At 40.9% G+C, this 22,863-nt stretch overlaps 1 protein-coding gene across 3 annotated transcripts in view; it reads right to left on the bottom strand.

The window, feature by feature from the left end:
• LOC106566317 (membrane-associated guanylate kinase, WW and PDZ domain-containing protein 3) overlaps nt 1–22,863 on the bottom strand; it is a 242,739-nt gene that overhangs the window by 90,980 nt on the left and 128,896 nt on the right. For all 3 annotated transcript variants that reach the window (XM_082959784.1, XM_082959782.1, XM_082959783.1), the window contains exons 6-12: nt 20,634–20,814; nt 19,185–19,255; nt 17,541–17,708; nt 10,778–11,345; nt 8,993–9,497; nt 4,418–4,481; nt 1,679–2,152 (exon numbers count right to left, since the gene is read on the bottom strand). In XM_082959784.1, coding sequence (XP_082815910.1) covers nt 1,679–2,152; nt 4,418–4,481; nt 8,993–9,497; nt 10,778–11,345; nt 17,541–17,708; nt 19,185–19,255; nt 20,634–20,814 — 2,031 coding nt within the window. The remainder of the gene's footprint in view (nt 1–1,678; nt 2,153–4,417; nt 4,482–8,992; nt 9,498–10,777; nt 11,346–17,540; nt 17,709–19,184; nt 19,256–20,633; nt 20,815–22,863) is intronic.

Genomic DNA, 22,863 nt, shown 5'->3' on the forward strand with positions numbered 1-22,863 from the left:
TACTTAGAATCTAGATCCTGTTGAAGAGAATATCGACAGTATCAATACCTAGAATCTAGATATTGTTGAAGAGAATATCGATCAATACCTAGAATCTTGATACTGTTGAAGAGAATATCGATCAATACCTAGAATCTAGATCCTGTTGAAGAGAATATCGATCAATACCAAGAATCTAGATACTGTTGAAGAGAATATCGATCAATACCTAGAATCTAGATACTGTTGAAGAGAATATTGATCAATACTTAGAATCTAGATCCTGTTGAAGAGAATATCGACAGTATCAATACCTAGAATCTAGATATTGTTGAAGAGAATATCGATCAATACCTAGAATCTTGATACTGTTGAAGAGAATATCGATCAATACCTAGAATCTAGATCCTGTTGAAGAGAATATCGATCAATACCAAGAATCTAGATACTGTTGAAGAGAATATCGATCAATACCTAGAATCTAGATACTGTTGAAGAGAATATCGATCAATACCAGGAATCTAGATCCCGTTGAAGAGAATATCGATCAATACCTAGAATCTAGAACCTGTTGAAGAGAATATCGATCAATACCTAGAACCTATTGAAGAGAATATCGATCAATACCTAGAATCTAGATAGTGTTGAAGAGAATATCTATGAATACCTAGAATCTAGATCCTGTTGAAGAGAATATCGATCAATACCTAGAATCTAGATACTGTTGAAGAGAATATCTATGAATACCATTTTCATATGATTCTGTATTTCTGTGCAGAATTTACTGTAAATCGATCATATCATTCTGTCTCTGTTCAAAATTTACTGTAAATCGATCAAATATCATTCTGTGTTTTCGTACAGAATTTACTGTAAATGGATCATACATCACTGTGTTTCTGTACAGCATTTACTGTAAGTGGATCGTACATCAAAAGATACATAAAAATATGTTGATGTCAATTTCACAGTTACATTATGATTATGGGAAAATGGTATAGTTACCAGATCACTTCAGTACACACTAATACGATTACACTAAAGGGCAACGAGTACAATGCATTTTTGTGCTTCTATATTAATAAAACCACAGAGGTAGAAGAAGGGAAAGAGCTTCAGAAGGAACTCCAGAACGACCACTGACACGTCCTGACCATAGTAAGATGTTATTTTCTATGGTAGAGTAGGTCAGGGCGTGACAGGGGGGTGTTTTGTGTTTTTCTATGTTTTGTATATCTATGTTTAGGTTCTAGTTTTCTATTTCTATGTTCTTGTTTTTTGGGATGATCTCCAATTAAAGGCAGCTGGTCCTCGTTGTCTCTAATTGGAGATCATACTTAAGTAGGGTTTTTTTTCCACCTGTGTTTGTGGGTAGTTGTCTTCTGTTTAGTTTTTTGTACCTGACAGAACTGTGCGCTTTCGTTTTCTCTTTGTTATTTTTTCTTTAGTGTTTTGAGTTAAAATAAATATTCATCATGAGCAATCAACACGCGGCGCTTTGGTCCCCTCTCTACGACAGACGTTACAACCACATCTGATGGGGGGGTAAATATCTAGACCGGTCTCAAAGCGTCTCAGAGTAGGACTGTTGCTGATCTAGGATCAGGTTAGCTTTTTAGACCATAATGAATAATACTATATGGACAGAGGGGGACCTGATCCTAGATCAGCAATAGGTTCTAAACTATAAACGACTCACCCCCATTGGCGAGGTCCTGTGAGGCGATGACAAAGCCAAACCCCTCCCCTGGCCGTCTCTGTAGCTCCACCTCCTGACCCATGACTGACACCCGGGCCCTTCCCCCTGTACCGTCCACCGGGCCCTTGGCCATGGCCCCCAGCCCCACCCTCCCTCTTCCCCCACCTCCAGGGGGCATGGCTGGAGGCCCAGGGCCACCACCTTCCTCCATCCCCAGCCAGTCCCTGGGCTCCAGGGTGATGGTTACCGGGACTGAGTCCAGGAAGGAGGTACTCTGGACCAAGGAGGGGAGTTCAGTGGAGGGTGAGGCTGGGGCGAGGCCACTGTTGCTGGGGGGGAGGTGCAGGGGCACCAAGGCATCTGAGGTGGAAGGCAAGTCGGATGGGGAGGGGAGGCCGTGAGAGGGGGAAGAGGGGCCAAGCGGAGAGGGGAAGGGTTTGTAGAGGTTAGGGGAGACGGGAGAGAGGAAAGACCCTGGAGAGAGAGAGAGATAGAGAGAGACAGAGAGAGAGAGAGACAAAGAGAGAGAGAGACAAAGAGAGAGCGAGAAGAGAAAATACCTTAGCCATAACAATAATGATTTACCATTTACAACAGCAACATTATAGATTCAAAAAACTTTATTGTCCCAACATTAGGCAACAGGCATTATGCCTAGTGTTGTTTTCATTTGTGTGTTACGTACAAACTTTCCACTATTTTGTGAAAGGAAAAGTGCTCATAACAACAGCTGATCATTTCAATAATAAGACAGCAGTTCATCTATTCACCACATTAGAAAGTCATTAATGAACCCAACACAGAGAGAACTGAAACTCGGAGGTGAATCCATCCTGGACTTCGTACACAATAACCTGGTCTGAAAGTTAAAGTGGTTTCTGCTTCGATGGGAGGATCCTAAACACTACTCTTATTGTTCCCCAAGTACTGAAGTTACATCAAACCTAAAGTATTGAAGTCACATTAAAACCTCACTAGGGTAGGGGGCAGCATTTGGAATTTTGGATGAAAAGCGTGCCCAAAGTAAACTGCCTGCTACTCAGGTCCAGAAGATAGGATATGCATATAATTGGTAGATTTGGATAGAAAACACTCTACAGTTTCCAAAACGGTTAAAATAATGTCTGTGAATATAACAGAATTGATATGGCAGGCAAAAACCAGAGGAAAATCCATCTAGGAAGTACTATTATTTTGAAAGGCTGTTTTTCCATTGAAAGCCTATCCACCATACAAAGACTTAGGACCCAGTTCACGATCCCTATGGCTTCCACTACATGTGGCCAGTCTTTAGGCATTATTTCAGGCTTTTACTCTGAAAAATTAGGGAGAAACACCACTTTCAATGAGAGGACAGTGGAAATTTCCAGACATGAGTCCTGCGCGTGACTGGGAGCTTGCCTTTCTTGTTTTTCCTTTTCTATTGACGAAGCTATTGTCCGGTTGAAATATGATCGATTATTTATGACAAAAACAATCTGAGGATTGATTATAAACATCGTTTGACATGTTTCTACGAACTTTTAAGGTACTTTTTAGATTTTTCGTCTGTCTGTTGTGACCGCGCTTTGTTCCAATGGATTACTGAACAAAACGCACCAAGAAAACTGAGGTTTTTGAATATAAAGAGGGACTTTATCGAACAAAACAAACATTTATTGGGTAACTGGGAGTCTTGTGAGTGTAACCATATGAAGATCAAAGGTAAGTGATTAATTGTATCGCTATTTCTGACTTTTGTTACTCCTCTACTTCGCTGGTTACTGTTTGTACTGATTTGTACTGCTGGGCGCTGTTCTCAGATAATCGCATGGTTTGCTTTCGCCGTAAAGTCTTTTTGAAATCTGACGCCGTGGTTGGAATAACAAGAAGTTAATCTTTAAACCGATGTATAACACTTATACTATAACACTTATATGTTTCATGAATGTTTATTATGAGTATTTCTGTTTTTGAATTTGGCGCTCTGCAATTTCACTGGACGTTGGCCAGGTGGGACGCTACCGACCAACACCCCCTAGAGAGGTTAAGAGTATTTCAACCTAAAGTATTGAAGTCACATTAAGAGTATTTAAACCTAAAGTACTGAAGTTACTTGTTGCATTACGAGTATTTAAACCTAAAGTATTGAAGTCACATTAAGAGTATTTAAACCTAAAGTACTGAAGTTACTTGTTACATTAAGAGTATTTCAACCTAAAGTACTGAAGTTACTTGTTACATTAAGAGTATTTCAACCTAAAGTACTGAAGTCACATTAAGAGTATTGCAACCTAAAGTACTGAAGTTAAATATTTAAACCTAAAGTACTGAAGTTACTTGTTACATTAAGAGTATTTCAACCTAAAGTACTGAAGTCACATTAAGAGTATTTAAACCTAAAGTACTAAAACTAGATGTTACATTAAGTGTTTTTAAAAAGGAAGAAAATCTGGATGAGGGTACTGCACCAAGGCTATCAACAGCAGTAGTATTACTAGTATTTATATACAGTAGGTATATATAGTGTACTTGTGGTAGTAGTAGTAATATTAGTATATTTGTGGTAGTAGTAGTAATATTAGTGTATTTGTGGTCGTAGTAGTAGTAATATTAGTATTACTAGTATTTATTTTGGTAAATACAGTGTATTTGTGGTCGTAATAGTAGTAATATTAGTATTACTAGTATTTATATTGGTAAATACAGTGTATTTGTGGTCGTAATAGTAATATTATTTATACAGACTAAGGTGCTTACCTCCTCTGTAAACCAACAGCGTTACTTCTCCCTGCTTGATATGTTCCTGAAGGACCCTCTGCACCTTCAATGTTCAGCAGAGTTCAATGTTAAAACAGGTCAACATTATTATATAGGTCAACATTAAAATAGGTCAAAAATATTGGTTCATTTACATCTCACACTAAAGGGACACCTTCTTCACATGAAGGTGTTCTAACATCCAGTAAACCTTAAAGCTTTTCTGTCTTCCTGTCATCCAGTAAACCTTAAAGCTCTTCTGTCTTCCAGTAAACCTTAAAGCTCTTCTGTCTTTCTGTCATCCAGTAAACCTTAAAGCTCTTCTGTCTTCCAGTAAACCTTAAAGCTCTTCTGTCTTCCTGTCATCTAGTAAACCTTACAGCTCTTCTGTCTTCCTGTCATCCGGTAAACCTTACAGCTCTTCTGTCTTCCTGTCATCCAGTAAACCTTAAAGCTCTTCTGTCTTCCAGTAAACCTTAAAGCTCTTCTGTCTTTCTGTCATCTAGTAAATCTTACAGCTCTTCTGTCTTTCTGTCTTCTAGTAAACCTTAAAGCTCTTCTGTCTTTCTGTCTTCTAGTAAACCTTACAGATTTTCTGTCTTTCTGCCTTCTAGTAAACCTAAAAGCTTTTCTGTCTTTCTGTCTTCTAGTAAACCTTAAAGCTCTTCTGTCTTTCTGTCTTCTAGTAAACCTTACAGCTCTTCTGTTTTCCAGTAAACCTTAAAGCTCTTCTGTCTTCCTGTCATCTGGTAAACTTTAAAGCTCTTCTGTCATCCAGTAAACCTTAAAGCTCTTCTGTCATCCAGTAAACCTTAAAGCTCTTCTGTCATCCAGTAAACCTTAAAGCTCTTCTGTCTTCCTGTCATCTAGTAAACCTTACAGCTCTTCTGTCTTCCTGTCATCCGGTAAACCTTCCTGTCTTCCAGTAAACCTTAAAGCTCTTCTGTCTTTCTGTCATCTAGTAAACCTTACAGCTCTTCTGTCTTCCTGTCATCTAGTAAACCTTACAGCTCTTCTGTCTTTCTGTCTTCTAGTAAACCTTAAAGCTCTTCTGTCTTTCTGTCTTCTAGTAAACCTTACAGCTTTTCTGTCTTTCTGTCTTCTAGTAAACCTTACAGCTTTTCTGTCTTTCTGTTTTCTAGTAAACCTTAAAGCTCTTCTGTCTTTCTGTCTTCTAGTAAACCTTACAGCTTTTCTGTCTTTCTGTCTTCTAGTAAACCTTACAGCTTTTCTGTCTTTCTGTTTTCTAGTAAACCTTAAAGCTCTTCTGTCTTTCTGTCTTCTAGTAAACCTTAAAGCTCTTCTGTCTTCCTGTCATCTAGTAAACCTTACAGCTCTTCTGTCTTCCAGTAAACCTTAAAGCTCTTCTGTCTTCCTGTCATCTAGTAAACCTTACAGCTCTTCTGTCTTCCAGTAAACCTTAAAGCTCTTCTGTCTTCCAGTAAACCTTAAAGCTCTTCTGTCTTTCTGTCATCTAGTAAATCTTACAGCACTTCTGTCTTCCTGTCATCTAGTAAACCTTACAGCTCTTCTGTCTTTCTGTCTTCTAGTAAACCTTAAAGATCTTCTGTCTTTCTGTCTTCTAGTAAACCTTACAGATTTTCTGTCTTTCTGTCTTCTAGTAAACCTTACAGCTCTTCTGTCTTTCTGTCTTCTAGTAAACCTTACAGCTCTTCTGTCTTTCTGTCTTCTAGTAAACCTTAAAGCTCTTCTGTCTATCTGTCTTCCAGTAAACCTTACAGCTCTTCTGTCTTCCAGTAAACCTTAAAGCTCTTCTGTCTTTCTGTCATCCGGTAAACCTTACAGCTCTTCTGTCTTTCTGTCTTCTAGTAAACCTTAAAGCTCTTCTGTCTTCCTGTCATCTAGTAAACCTTAAAGCTCTTCTGTCTTCCTGTCATCTAGTAAACCTTAAAGCTCTTCTGTCTTCCAGTAAACCTTAAAGCTCTTCTGTCTTCCAGTAAACCTTAAAGCTCTTCTGTCTTCCAGTAAACCTTAAAGCTCTTCTGTCTTCCAGTAAACCTTAAAGCTCTTCTGTCTTTCTGTCATCTAGTAAATCTTACAGCTCTTCTGTCTTCCTGTCATCTAATAAACCTTACAGCTCTTCTGTCTTTCTGTCTTCTAGTAAACCTTAAAGCTCTTCTGTCTTTCTGTCTTCTAGTAAACCTTAAAGCTCTTCTGTCTTTCTGTCATCTAGTAAACCTTACAGCTCTTCTGTCTTCCTGTCATCTAGTAAACCTTACAGCTCTTCTGTCTTTCTGTCTTCTAGTAAACCTTAAAGTTCTTCTGTCTTTCTGTCTTCTAGTAAACCTTACAGCTTTTCTGTCTTTCTGTCTTCTAGTAAACCTTACAGCTTTTCTGTCTTTCTGTTTTCTAGTAAACCTTAAAGCTCTTCTGTCTTTCTGTCTTCTAGTAAACCTTACAGCTCTTCTGTCTTTCTGTCTTCTAGTAAACCTTAAAGCTCTTCTGTCTTCCTGTCATCTAGTAAACCTTACAGCTCTTCTGTCTTCCAGTAAACCTTAAAGCTCTTCTGTCTTTCTGTCATCCGGTAAACCTTAGAGCTTTTCTGTCTTCCAGTAAACCTTAAAGCTCTTCTGTCTTCCTGTCATCCAGTAAACCTTGAAGCTCTTCTGTCTTTCTGTCATCCAGTAAAACTTAAAGCTCTTCTGTCTTCCAGTAAACCTTAAAGCTCTTCTGTCTTCCTGTCATCCGGTAAACCTTCCTGTCATCCAGTAAACCTTAAAGCTCTTCTGTCTTCCAGTAAACCTTACAGCTTTTCTGTCTTTCTGTCTTCTAGTAAACCTTACAGCTTTTCTGTCTTTCTGTTTTCTAGTAAACCTTAAAGCTCTTCTGTCTTTCTGTCTTCTAGTAAACCTTACAGCTCTTCTGTCTTTCTGTCTTCTAGTAAACCTTAAAGCTCTTCTGTCTTCCTGTCATCTAGTAAACCTCACAGCTCTTCTGTCTTCCAGTAAACCTTAAAGCTCTTCTGTCTTCCTGTCATCTAGTAAACCTTACAGCTCTTCTGTCTTTCTGTCTTCTAGTAAACCTTAAAGATCTTCTGTCTTTCTGTCTTCTAGTAAACCTTACAGCTCTTCTGTCTTTCTGTCTTCTAGTAAACCTTACAGCTCTTCTGTCTTTCTGTCTTCTAGTAAACCATAAAGCTCTTCTGTCTATCTGTCTTCCAGTAAACCTTACAGCTCTTCTGTCTTCCAGTAAACCTTAAAGCTCTTCTGTCTTTCTGTCATCCGGTAAACCTTACAGCTCTTCTGTCTTTCTGTCTTCTAGTAAACCTTAAAGCTCTTCTGTCTTCCTGTCATCTAGTAAACCTTAAAGCTCTTCTGTCTTCCTGTCATCTAGTAAACCTTAAAGCTCTTCTGTCTTCCAGTAAACCTTAAAGCTCTTCTGTCTTCCAGTAAACCTTAAAGCTCTTCTGTCTTCCAGTAAACCTTAAAGCTCTTCTGTCTTCCAGTAAACCTTAAAGCTCTTCTGTCTTTCTGTCATCTAGTAAATCTTACAGCTCTTCTGTCTTCCTGTCATCTAGTAAACCTTACAGCTCTTCTGTCTTCTAGTAAACCTTAAAGCTCTTCTGTCTTTCTGTCTTCTAGTAAACCTTAAAGCTCTTCTGTCTTTCTGTCTTCTAGTAAACCTTACAGATTTTCTGTCTTTCTGTCTTCTAGTAAACCTTACAGCTCTTCTGTCTTTCTGTCTTCTAGTAAACCTTACAGCTCTTCTGTCTTTCTGTCTTCTAGTAAACCTTACAGCTCTTCTGTCTTCCAGTAAACCTTAAAGCTCTTCTGTCTTTCTGTCATCCGGTAAACCTTAGAGCTTTTCTGTCTTCCAGTAAACCTTAAAGCTCTTCTGTCTTCCTGTCATCCAGTAAACCTTAAAGCTCTTCTGTCTTTCTGTCATCCAGTAAACCTTAAAGCTCTTCTGTCTTCCAGTAAACCTTATAGCTCTTCTGTCTTCCTGTCATCCGGTAAACCTTCCTGTCATCCAGTAAACCTTAAAGCTCTTCTGTCTTCCAGTAAACCTTAAAGCTCTTCTGTCTTTCTGTCATCTAGTAAACCTTAAAGCTCTTCTGTCTTCCAGTAAACTTTAAAGCTCTTCTGTCTTCCAGTAAACCTTAAAGCTCTTCTGTCTTCTAGTAAACCTTAAAGCTCTTCTGTCTTCCAGTCATCTAGTAAACCTTAAAGCTCTTCTGTCTTCCAGTAAACCTTACAGCTCTTCTGTCTTCCTGTCGTCCAGTAAACCTTAAAGCTCTTCTGTCTTCCTGTCATCTAGTAAACCTTACAGCTCTTCTGTCTTCCTGTCATCTAGGTAACCTTAAAGCTTTTCTGTCTTCCAGTAAACCTTAAAGCTCTTCTGTCTTCCTGTCGTCCAGTAAACCTTAAAGCTCTTCTGTTTTTCTGTGTCATTCCAAATGTCAATAAGATTACTCCATGTTGTCAGAATAAACTTACTCCAGAGATTGATGATTACTATTGACGGTTGTTGAAATAGATAACAATCAACCTCATAACCAAACCAAATGACGGTCTGTAACCGTAGAGCTGTCTCCCGAAGCCAGTCCTACTGTACCTGAGCGAAGCTGAGACTCTGCACGTCAGCTCCATCGATCTTCACTATAGCATCCCCTGGCTGCAGGGAGGAGCACTGCCTTCTGTCCCACACTCTCTTCACCAGGGCCAGCTGCCCTCCTTTCCCCCCCGCCGTCACACTGAACCCCATCCCACCCCCCTCACTCCTCCCAAGGGGCACAGGGAGCAGCTCCCCTCCTCCAGACCTTACAGGTACACCCTCGCTGGTCGGGCTGTGGCCCCTACGGGGGTGGGAGCTGGCAGGGCAGCCGTTGAAGCCGCAAGGGGGGACCTCCGTAGGCGGGCTGGCCATGAGGGACGTCTGGGGCATGGGAGGCCGTTGGCATGGCGCACCAGGAGAGGTGGCGGTGCCCACCTCCGGCTGGGACAGGGGAAGCTTGGAGAGGGAGATGGGCAGGGTGGAGGTGGACAGGTCACTCTGATGGTGGACCATGGAGGAGGAGGAGGTGGTGAGGGAGTTACCACCGTAGCGCATCAGAGACCCTCTTGAGAGGGAAGAGGAAGAGGAGGAAGAGAGGCGTTAATGATATTCTGTACCCGACTGACACACACAGAGGAAATGAAGAACCGTGAACTGTACAGCTGATCTGATTGACTGTTCCACTTTACATTTACGTCATTTAGCAGACGCTCTTATCCAGAGCGACTTACAAATTGGTGCATTCACCTTATGATATCCAGTGGAACAACCACTTTACAATAGTACATCTATATCTTTTTTGGGGGGGTGGGGGGGGTTAGAAGGATTACTTAATCCTATCCCAGGTATTCCTTAAAGAGGTGGGGTTTCAGGTGTCTACGGAAGGTGGTGATTGACTCCGCTGTCCTGGCGTCGTGAGGGAGCTTGTTCCACCATTGGGGTGCCAGACCAGCGAACAGTTTTGACTGGGCTGAGCGGGAACTGCTTCCGCAGAGGTAGGGAGGCGAGCAGGCCAGAGGTGGATGAACTTCATGTTAACTTTGTGTTAGAACCATAGGCAGCACTTTTCTCTCATATCATCAAATCAAATGTATTTATATAGCCCTTCTTACATCAGCTGATATCTCAAAGTGCTGTACAGAAACCCAGCCTAAAACCCCAAACAACAAGCAATGCAAATGTAGAAGCACGGTGGTTAGGAAAAACTCCCTAGAAAGGCAGAGAACCTAGGAAGAAGCCTAGAGAGGAACCAGGCTATGAGGGGTGGCCAGTCCTCTTCTGGCTGTGCCGGGTGGAGATCATTTGTTTCTATTTCCACCTCCCGACCCTCAGTTTCCCTCAGCCCACCTACAGTGTCTCTGCTGACTACCCTCTTCGGATTTCTACCACCCATATACTGTATCTTTCAACTGTGCTGTGATGTTTAACGTACAATTTCAATCTATCTAATCGAATAGAATCCACAGACTGCGAGTTGAAGATAAATACTTTTACTAAGAGTATTAGTATATTAGTAATTGACTGACCAGGTCTCTCCATTTTTACATTCGCATTGGGCACATTGGCACCCCAATGGTGGAACAAGCTCCCTCACGACGCCAGGACAGCGGAGTCAATCACCACCTTCCGGAGACACCTGAAACCCCACCTCTTTAAGGAATACCTGGGATAGGATTAAGTAATCCTTCTAACCCCCCCCGAAAAAAAGATATAGATGTACTATTGTAAAGTGGTTGTTCCACTGGATATCATAAGGTGAATACACCAATTTGTAAGTCGCTCTGGATAAGAGCGTCTGCTAAATGACGTAAATGTAAATGTAAATCTAAATTTAGGGTTAGTTACCTTTGTGTCCATCCACCCAAGGCCTCTGAGTCACTCTGGCTGGTGGAAGCGGAGGTTGATTCAGGAGGGGGAGGAGGGGGGATGCCCCTACTGTGAGAGGAAGAGGGGGAACAGGCTGAGCTGGCAGAAGAGCCCGGGGTACCGTTAGACAGCGGGTAGGCGGGTGGTGCCAAGACCAGTCCTGTCGCGTTTCCATTAGCGTCCAGCCCTGATCCCGAGTTTCCCACCACTCTCAGATAGTTGCCGTTGTGATGGGATAGGGTCCGATTAAGGTTAGCCAGGCCGGGGGCGTTGGCGTGGGTGGTCTCGGCAGGGCTGGGACAGGAAGGGGACTGGGCAGTGGCTGTGGAGGGAGGAGTGGCTGCAGCGCTGAGGGGTTCCAGAGGAGAGGAGGAGGAGGAGGTCAGGGGTTGTTTGGGACAGCCGTCTGGGTTGTAGAGCATGGGATAGCCTCTCCGTAACACAACGTCCACACTGTGACCCATAGGGACAGACTTCAACATCTCTACCACCTCTTTATGAGACAGACCCAGGACACAGCTGTCATTGATGTAGACCAGGATATCAGCTGGAGAACAGAGAGACAGAGAGAGAGAGAGAGACAGAGAGACAGAGAGACAGAGAGAGAGAGAGAGAGGGGTTAAACTATTGATCATGTGTTATATCATCCACTACAATAGATAATGTGTTATATCATCCACTACAATAGATAATGTGTTATATCATCCACTACAATAGATAATGTGTTTTATCATCCACTACAATAGATAATAGATCATGTGTTATATCATCCACTACAATAGATAGTGTTATATCCACGATAATAGATAATAGATCATGTGTTATATCATCCACTATAATAGATAATAGATAATGTGTTATATCATCCACTACAATAGATAATGTGTTATATCATCCACTACAATAGATAATGTGTAATATCATCCACTACAATAGATAATGTGTTATATCATCCACTACAATAGATAATGTGTTATATCCACGATAATAGATCATGTGTTATATCATCCACTATAATAGATAATGTGTTCTCATCCACTATAATAGATAATGTGTTCTCATCCACTACAATAGATAATGTGTTATATCATCCACCACAATAGATAATGTGTTATATCATCCACTACAATAGATAATGTGTTATATCATCCACTACAATAGATAATGTGTTATATCATCCACTACAATAGATAATGTGTTATATCATCCACTACAATAGACAATAGATAATGTGTAATATCATCCACTACAATAGATAATAGATAATGTGTTATATCATCCACTACGAGATAGGCCCATAATAGATAATGTGTTATATCATCCACTACAATAGATAATGTGTTATATCATCCACTACAATAGATAATAGATGTGTTATATCATCCACTACAATAGATCATGTGTTAAATCATCCTCTACAATAGATAATAGATAATGTGTTATATCATCCACTATAATAGATAATAGATAATGTGTAATATCATCCACTACAATAGATAATAGGTAATGTGTAATATCATCCACTATAATAGATCATGTGTTATATCACCCACTACAATAGATAATGTGTAATATCATCCACTACAATAGATAATAGATAATGTGTTAAATCATCCACTACAATAGATAATGTGTTATATCATCCACTACAATAGATAATAGATAATGTGTTCTCATCCACTATAATAGATAATGTATCATCTCATCCACCACAACAGATAATGTGTTATATCATCCACTACAATAGATAATGTGTTATATCATCCACTACAATAGATAATGTGTAATATTATCCACTACAATAGATAATAGATAATGTGTTAAATCATCCACTACAATAGATAATAGATAATGTGTTCTCATCCACTATAATAGATAATGTATCATCTCATCCACCACAACAGATAATGTGATATATCATCCACTACAATAGATAATGTGTTATATCATCCACTATAATAGATAGTGTTCTCATCCACTATAATAGATAATGTGTTATCTCATCCACTACAATAGATAATGTGTTATATCATCCACTACAATAGATAATGTGTTATATCATCCACTACAGTAGATAATGTGTTATACCATCCACTACAATAGATAATGTGTAATATCATCTACTACAATAGATAATGTGTAATATCATCCACTACAATAGATAATAGATAATGTGTTATATCATCCACTACAATAGATAATAGATACTGTGTTATATCATCCACTATAATAGATAATGTGTTATAATATCCACTACAATAGATAATAGATAATGTGTTATATCATCCACTACAATAGATAATAGATAATGTGTTATATCATCCACTACAATAGATAATAGATAATGTGTTATATCATCCACTACAATAGATAATGTGTTATATCATTCACGACAATAGATGTGTTATATCATTCACTATAATAGATAGTGTTATATCATCCACTACAATAGATAATAGATAATGTGTTATATCATCCACTATAATAGATAATAGATAATGTGTTATATCATCCACTACAATAGATAATGTGTTATATTATACGCTACAATAGATAATAGATGTGTTATATCATCCACTACAATAGATAATAGATAATGTGTTATATCATTCACTATAATAGATAATGTGTTATATCATCCACTACAATAGATAATGTGTTATATCATCCACTACAATAGATAAGATGTGTTATATCACCCACTACAATAGATCGTGTTATATCATCCTCTACAATAGATAATAGATACTGTGTTATATCATCCACTATAATAGATAATGTGTTATAATATCCACTACAATAGATAATAGATAATGTGTTATATCATCCACTACAATAGATAATAGATAATGTGTTATATCATCCACTACAATAGATAATAGATAATGTGTTATATCATCCACTACAATAGATAATGTGTTATATCATTCACGACAATAGATGTGTTATATCATTCACTATAATAGATAATGTGTTATATCATCCACTACAATAGATAATAGATAATGTGTTATATCATCCACTACAATAGATAATAGATAATGTGTTATATCATCCACTACAATAGATAATGTGTTATATTATACGCTACAATAGATAATAGATGTGTTATATCATCCACTACAATAGATAATAGATAATGTGTTATATCATTCACTATAATAGATAATGTGTTATATCATCCACTACAATAGATAATGTGTTATATCATCCACTACAATAGATAAGATGTGTTATATCACCCACGACAATAGATCGTGTTATATCATCCTCTACAATAGATAATAGATAATGTGTTATATCATCCACTACAATAGATAATGTGTTATATCATCCACTACAATAGATAATGTGTTATATCATCCACTAAAATAGATAATAGATAATGTGTTATATCATTCACTACAATAGATGTGTTATATCATTCACTATAATAGATAATGTGTTATATCATACGCTACAATAGATAATAGATGTGTTATATCATCCACTACAATAGATAATAGATAATGTGTTATATCATCCACTACAATAGATAATGTGTTATATCATCCACCACAATAGATAATGTGTTATATCATCCACTATAATAGATAATGTGTAATATCATCCACTACAATAGATAATGTGTCACGTCCTGGCCAGTATAAAGGTTAATTAGTATTGTAGTTTGGTCAGGACGTGGCAGAGGGTATTCGTTTTATGTGGTTCGGGGTGGTGTGTTTTGTTGAAGGGGCATTTGGTTTAAGTATTCCGGGGTTTTTGGGCACTGTTTGGTTTTCAGGTATTCTGTGTTTAGTCTAGTATGTCTGTTTCTATGTTTGGTTAATTGGGGTTGGGACTCTCAGTTGAAGGCAGGTGTTGTCTATCTGCCTTTGATTGAGAGTCCCATATATTAGGGTGTGTTTGTGTTTGTTATTTGTGGGTGATTGTTCTGTGTTGAGCCTTATGCTTTGCCAGACTGTTTGTTGTTGGTCGTTCGTTCTAGTGTTTTGTTATTTTTTGTGTTATATCATCCACTATAATAGATAATGTGTTATATCATCCACTACAATAGATAATAGATAATGTGTAATATAATCCACTACAATAGATAATGTGTTATATCATCCACTATAATAGATAATGTGTTATATAATCCACTACAATAGATCATGTGTAATATCATCCACTACAATAGATAATGTGTTATATAGATCGTTTCAGTATGTATTGTATCTTCAGTGTCATTGAGTGAATACAGGATGACTATAGCTGCCAGTAGGGGCTTTTTGCTCCACATTTGTATGAGAGGTGATAGCATGTGTGTGTGTGTGTGTGTGTGTGTGTGTGTGTGTGTGTGTGTGTGTGTGTGTGTGTCAGTGTGATTAACTTCTCGGGCCCCGTAGAGCAGGATTAGGGGTAGATGGGAAGGGTATACCACTACAAAGCAGGATCAAGGAGATAGCCAGCGAATTTACCTAAATATTCTGAAACAATATTTTATTTTTATTTTTAAAAGAAAATCTTGAAATTGACATGGTCTAATTGAGGTATTAAAATGTAGATTTTAATGAATCAGAAAAGAGGGGAGAGCAATGAAAGAACAGATAGAGGACATAGCAGAGAGAATAGAAACAGGCTTGTTTTTTATTATCTTTTATCCTCCCTTCAATGTTCAACTCTCTTCAACTCCCTTCAACTCTTTTCAACTCCCTTCAACTCTCTTGCTCCTGTCACGTCCTGACTAATATAAGGGGTTATTGGTTATCGTAGTTTGGTCAGGACGTGGCAGGGGGTATTTGTTTTATGTGGTTCGGGGTTTAATGGGATATGTATTTATGTAAGAGGGGTGTTTGATTTATGTGTTCCGGGGTTTTTGGGTAATGTTCTTGTTTTGAATTTCTATGATTTTCTATGTTGTGTATTTCTTTGTTGGCCTGGTATGGCTCTCAATCAGGAACAGCTGTACATCGTTGTTGCTAATTGAGAGTCATACTTAGGTAGCCCTGTTTTCACCTGTCCCTTTGTGGGAAGTTGTGGTTGCATAGCTGTGTGTTTAGCCTGCAATCATGATCGTTGTTTTGTTTGTTACGTGTTCAATAAAGTCACTATGAGCACTCGACCTGCTGCGCCTTGGTCCACTACGTACGATGACCGTTACAGCTCCGTCTCTCAGTCTCACCAGTACAGGCCTTCAGAAATAACAACTCAATAACCACTGTTATGTATGTGTAGCTTGAGGTTATGCTACCTGTCGTGAGTGTACCTGTGTTAGTCCTACCTGTGTTAGTCCTAACTGTGGTGAATGTACCTGTGTTAATCAAACCTGTGTTAATCAAACCTGTGGTGAGTGTACCTGTGTTAATCCTACCTGTGTTAATCCTACCTGTGTTAGTCCTATCTGTCGAGTGTACCTGTGTTAATTCTACCTGTGTTAGTCCTACCTGTGTTAGTCCTACCTGTGTTAGTCCTACCTGTCGAGTGTACCTGTGTTAGTCCTACCTGTCGAGTGTACCTGTGTTAGTCCTACCTGTGTTAGTCCTACCTGTGTTAGTCCTACCTGTCGAGTGTACCTGTGTTAATCCTACCTGTGTTAGTCCTACCTGTGTTCGTCCTTCCTGTGTTAGTCCTACCTGTGTTAGTCCTTCCTGTCGAGTGTACCTGTCTTAGTTCTACCTGTGTTAGTCCTACCTGTCGAGTGTACCTGTGTTAGTCCTACCTGTGTTAGTCCTACCTGTCGAGTGTACCTGTGTTAGTCCTACCTGTGTTCGTCCTTCCTGTGTTAGTCCTACCTGTGTTAGTCCTACCTGTCGAGTGTACCTGTGTTAGTCCTACCTGTGTTAATCCTACCTGTGTTAGTCCTACCTGTGTTAGTCCTACCTGTCGAGTGTACCTGTGTTAGTCCTACCTGTGTTAGTCCTACCTGTGTTAGTCCTACCTGTCGAGTGTACCTGGGTTAGTCCTACCTGTGTTAGTCCTACCTGTCGAGTGTACCTGTGTTAATCCTACCTGTGTTAATCCTACCTGTGTTAGTTCTACCTGTGTTAGTCCTACCTGTGTTAGTCCTACCTGTCGAGTGTACCTGGGTTAGTCCTACCTGTGTTAGTCCTACCTGTCGAGTGTACCTGTGTTAATCCTACCTGTGTTAATCCTACCTGTGTTCGTCCTTCCTGTGTTAGTCCTACCTGTGTTAGTCCTACCTGTCGAGTGTACCTGTGTTAGTCCTACCTGTGTTAATCCTACCTGTGTTAGTCCTACCTGTCGAGTGTACCTGTGTTAGTCCTACCTGTGTTAGTCCTACCTGTGTTAGTCCTACCTGTCGAGTGTACCTGTGTTAGTCCTACCTGTGTTAATCCTACCTGTGTTAGTCCTACCTGTCGAGTGTACCTGTGTTAGTTCTACCTGTGTTAGTCCTACCTGTGTTAGTCCTACCTGTGTTAGTCCTACCTGTCGAGTGTACCTGTGTTAGTCCTACCTGTGTTAGTCCTACCTGTGTTAGTCCTACCTGTGTTAGTCCTACCTGTCGAGTGTACCTGTGTTAGTCCTACCTGTGTTAGTCCTACCTGTCGAGTGTACCTGTGTTAATCCTACCTGTGTTAGTCCTACCTGTGTTAGTCCTACCTGTCGAGTGTACCTGTGTTAATCCTACCTGTGTTAGTCCTACCTGTGTTAGTCCTACCTGTGTTTGTCCTACCTGTCGTGGGTGTACCTGTGTTAGTCCTACCGTGCCCCGTGTTAGTCCTACCTGTGTTAGTCCTACCTGTGTTGAGAGCGGGTGGTCCTCCTGGTGTAACGCTGTAGACCTGGAGGAACTCTCTCTGCCTGCTTCCTCCCACTATGTTGAAGCCGAAGCCCTGCTGCCCTTTAGACAGACGGGTGTGGATGGAGTAACCCTTCAGCTCTGCTGGCTGGTCCGTGAAAGCAGGTACTGGCAGGGACACAGGGACAAGGACCATTAGTTTCCTGTTGTAATGATCCTACCACCGTCTAGTATTTATTTAACCTTTATTTACCCGGGCCTAGTCTCATTAAAGTCAAATTATTTATTTAACCTTTATTTACCCGGGCCTAGTCTCATTAAAGTCAAATCAGTCCTGGATTCTCCAGACGTCTCTCGGATTACACAGGCTAGGCCACTTCTCGCTATATCTATGATAGACTGTCCACGTGTATTCACATATCTATGATAGACTGTCCACGTGTTTTCACATGTATCTATGATAGACTGTCCACATATATCTATGATGGACTGCCCACGTGTATTCACATATATCTATGATGGACTGTCCACGTGTATTCACATATATCTATGACAGACTGTCCACGTGTATTCACATTACAGACAAGACAGAGCTGGTGTACTGCGTGCTGCCTCTGAACAGGTTCAACAACTGATTCTCTGGCGCCCTCTGCAGTTCAATGATGCCGTGTGTAGTCTCATGACTAACTGACATATTTATGTCATTCATTACATTTTTTTTTAATACGGCAACAGAATATTCTGACACATTTTCCTTCCTATAAATGTTTATTTGCATCTACTATTAAAGTGATCTTCCTCCTCCTCCTCCCCTCTAATGTCATGAGCCGACGACAACGTGAAAATGTGTCTCTAATTCACGACTCCATTTCAGTAGAACTGAATGCCGTCTCAGTGCTAGACAACACTTGACAAAACATGAACGAGACAAAGTGAGATGAGAGACAGTATGGGGGGGGGGGGGGGGGGGGTGAGAAGGAGGGAGAGGAAGAGAGGGGATGGGGGTAGGAAAGGGAGATATAGGGGGAGAGAGAGGGGGTAGGAGGGAGAGGAAGAGAGGAGATGGGGAGTAGGGGTAGGAAAGGGAGATATAGGGGGAGAGAGAGGGGGTAGGAGGGAGAGGAAGAGAGGGGAGTAGGGGTAGGAAAGGGAGATATGGGGAGAGAGAGGGGGTAGGAGGAAGAGGGTATGGGGGAGAGAGAGGGGGTAGGAGGGAGAGGAAGAGAGGGGAGTAGGGGTAGGAAAGGGAGATATAGGGGAGAGAGAGGGGGTAGGAGGGAGAGGAAGAGAGGGGATGGGTAGGAGGGCGAGGAAGAGAGGGGAGTAGGGGTAGGAAAGGGAGATATAGGGGGAGAGAGGGGGTAGGAGGGAGAGGAAGAGAGGAGATGGGGGGTAGGAAAGGGAGATATAGGGGGAGAGAGAGGGGGTAGGAGGGAGAGGAAGAGAGGGGGTGGGGGGTAGGAAAGGGAGATATAGGGGGAGAGAGAGAGAGAGAGAGAGAGAGAGAGAGAGAGAGAGAGCGAGAGAGAGAGAGCGAGAGAGAGAGAGAGTAAATTATAGTTCTAATAATGTCAAGAGTTGAATTTGAGAGCTGACAGGGGAGATAGACAGAGAAACAAAGGAGGATAAGGTAGGTAGACTCACAGTCTGTCTCACTGAGGATCTCCCTGCTCTGAGCTCTGGGGTCCAGCCAGCTGGTTGTCTTAGAGATGTGACTGAGGGGAGGAAGAGATCACCCCCTCCACCATCATTACCATCATCATCACAACCAATCTAATCATCATAAGCTCTAAACTCTATGTGGTAAAGTTATATTCTCTCCTCTCTCTATGTAGTAAAGCTCTCCTCTCTCCTCTCTCTATGTAGTAAAGCTCTCCTCTCTACTCTCTCTATATAGTAAAACTTTCCTTTCTCCTCTCTCTACATAGTAAAACTCTCCTCTCTCTATGTAGTAAAACTCTCCTCTCTATGTAGTAAAACTCTCCTCTCTCTCTCTCTCTCTCTCCATGTAGTAAAACTCTCCTCTATGTAGTAAAACTCTCCTCTCTCCTCTCTATGTAGTAAAACTCTCCTCTCTCTACGTAGTACAACTCTCCTCTCTCTATGTAGTAAAACTCTCCTCTCTCCTCTCCTCTCTCTATGTAGTAAAACTCTCCTCTCTCCTCTCTCTATGTAGTAAAACTCTCCTCTCTCTATGTAGGAAAACTCTCTCCTCTCTCTCCACGTAGTAAAACTCTCCTCTCTCTATGTAGTAAAACTCTCCTCTCTCCTCTCCTCTCTATGTAGTAAAACTCTCTTCTCTCCATGTAGTAAAACTCTCCTCTCTCTATGTAGTAAAACTCTCCTCTCTCTCCTCTCTATGTAGTAAAACTCTCCTCTCTCTCTCCTCTCTCTACGTAGTAAAACTCTCCTCTCTCTACGTAGTAAAACGTCCCTCCTCTCTCTATGTAGTAAAACTCTCCTCTCTATGTAGTAAAACTCTCCTCTCTCTCTCCTCTCTCTACGTAGTAAAACTCTCCTCTCTCTATGTAGTAAAACTCTCTCCACTATGTAGTAAAACTCTCCTCTCTCTATGTAGTAAAACTCTCTCCTCTCTCTATGTAGTAAAACTCTCCTCTCTCGCCTCTCTATGTAGTAAAACTCTCATCTCTCTCTCCTCTCTCTACGTAGTAAAACTCTCCTCTCTCTATGTAGTAAAACTCTCTCCTCTCTCTATGTAGTAAAACTCTCTCCTCTCTATGTAGTAAAACTCTCCTCTCTATGTAGTAAAACTCTCCTCTCTCTCTCCTCTCTCTACGTAGTAAAACTCTCCTCTCTCTACGTAGTAAAACTCTCCCCTCTCTACGTAGTAAAACTCTCTCCTCTCTCTATGTAGTAAAACTCTCCTGTCTCTACTCTCTCTACGTAGTAAAACTCTCCTCCCTCTCCTCTCTCTATGTAGTAAAACTCTCTCTCTATGTAGTAAAACTCTCCTCTCTCCATGTAGTAAAACTCTCCTCTCTCTCCTCTCTCTATGTAGTAAAACCCTCCTCTCTCTCCTGTCTCTACTCTCTCTACGTAGTAAACTCTCCTCTCTCTCCTGTCTCTACTCACTCTATGTAGTAAGCCTCTCCTGAGTCACTGAAGGCCAGCTCCCAGTTCTCCGGCAGTGTTACTCCCCCTCGTGTGGCGATGCCGCTCCCTCCGTTCTCCTCTCCGACGCCATCCCTGCCTTCCCACGATTGGCTAAGAGATTTGGCTGTGGGCAGGGCACTGCTGGCACCTACTGACCCCGCTGCCAAGACAAAACACACACACACACACACACACACACACACACACACACACACACACACACACACACACACACCACACACACACACACACACACACACAGCCTTGAAATAGCCTTTTAACTCTGGTTGCTGTAAGCTCCAATCAAGGGTCCAGATGTAAACAGATGTCTGTCTTAGTCAATGTTTATCCCAAATTTCAGTCTATTCCTAACTTAGTGCACTACTTTTAACCAGAGCCCTATGTGTCCTATATAGTGCACTACTTTTAACCAGATCCCTATGGGTCCTGTATAGTGCACTACTTTTAACCAGATCCCTATGGGTCCTATATAGTGCACTACTTTTAACCAGATCCCTATGGGTCCTGTATAGTGCACTACTTTTAACCAGATCCCTATGGGCCCTATATAGTGCACTACATTTAACCAGATCCCTATGGGTCCTATATAGTGCACTACTTTTAACCAGAGCCCTATGGGTCCTATATAGTGCACTACTTTTAACCAGAGCCCTATGTGCACTACTTTTAACCAGAACCCTATGTGTCCTATATAGTGCACTACTTTTAACCAGATCCCTATGGGTCCTGTATAGTGCACTACTTTTAACCAGATCCCTATGGGTCCTATATAGTGCACTACTTTTAACCAGATCCCTATGGGTCCTGTATAGTGCACTACTTTTAACCAGATCCCTATGGGCCCTATATAGTGCACTACATTTAACCAGATCCCTATGGGCCCTATATAGTGCACTACATTTAACCAGATCCCTATGGGTCCTATATAGTGCACTACTTTTAACCAGAGCCCTATGGGTCCTATATAGTGCACTACTTTTAACCAGAGCCCTATGTGCACTACTTTTAACCAGAACCCCATGTGTCCTATATAGTGCACTACTTTTAACCAGAGCCCTATGTGTCCTATATAGTGCACTACTTTTAACCAGAGCCCTATGGGTCCTATATAGTGCAGTACTTTTAACCAGATCCCTATGGGTCCTATAGAGTGCACTACTTTTAACCAGAGCCCTATGGGTCCTGTAAAGTAGTGCACTACTTTTAACCAGATCCCTATGGGTCCTATATAGTGCACTACTTTTAACCAGAGCTCTATGGGTCCTGGTCAAAAGTAGTAAACTATATAGGGAACAGGCTGACATTTGTGACGTAGGCTCAGGCTTCATCCTATGGTTAGATCCCTTCCCATGTCTGAACTCTGCTCTTGGTCTGAATATTCCATCACATCCCCAGTGTCGTGTTCCCGAGACACACAACAATGGGAGAAGAGGAGCAGATTAGTTAATACCTGAACCTGTCTAATAAAATATGTTTCTTTTTCAGTCTCTGTTTCAAATGATTTTTGCTGCTCGCCTACTGAGCATGATTTCGGCGTCGTGAGTTCTTCAAGATATTCTTCAAAGACAGAATTTCTGACATTTTCAGAAGATGGGCAGGGACTCTGTTGTCCTGACTTTAGGAGGAATCTTGTCGACAGTAGTCCAGATAGGACAGCCTAGTGGTTAGAGCGTTGGACTAGTAACCGAAAGGTTGCAAGATTGAATCCCCGAGCTGACAAGGTACAAAATCTGTCGTTCTGCCCCCTGAACAAGGCAGTTAACCCACTGTTCCTAGGCCATCATTGAAAGTAAGAATTTGTTCTTAACTGACTTGCCTTGTTAAATAAAGGCAACAACAAAAGAAATTGAGAAATGCCTGGATTAGGACCTGTGCTGCTTCCTGTTTGTGGAAAAGTTGTACTCTACAGATGTTGTAGAGCAGGAACGAGTTGATGTTCATGAAGAATGACAGAGTGTTTGTCCAGGGTCACGCCAAGGTTCTTTGCTCTCTGGTAGAGGGACACTGTGTAGTTGTCAACTGAGATTGAGTGGTCTTGCACTGGGCAGGCCTTCCCAGGGGTGGAAGAGCAGCTACGTTTTGTCATGGACTAAGCTTGAGGTGGTGGGCCGACATCCAAGCTGAGATGTCTACCAGGCACGCAGAGAGGCATCTTGCCACCAAGGTGCCAGAAAGGGGGGAAGGAGAA

This window comes from Salmo salar, chromosome 13 (assembly GCF_965601325.2).
Source record: "Salmo salar chromosome 13, fSalSal1, whole genome shotgun sequence".
Lineage (NCBI taxonomy): Eukaryota > Metazoa > Chordata > Actinopteri > Salmoniformes > Salmonidae > Salmo > Salmo salar.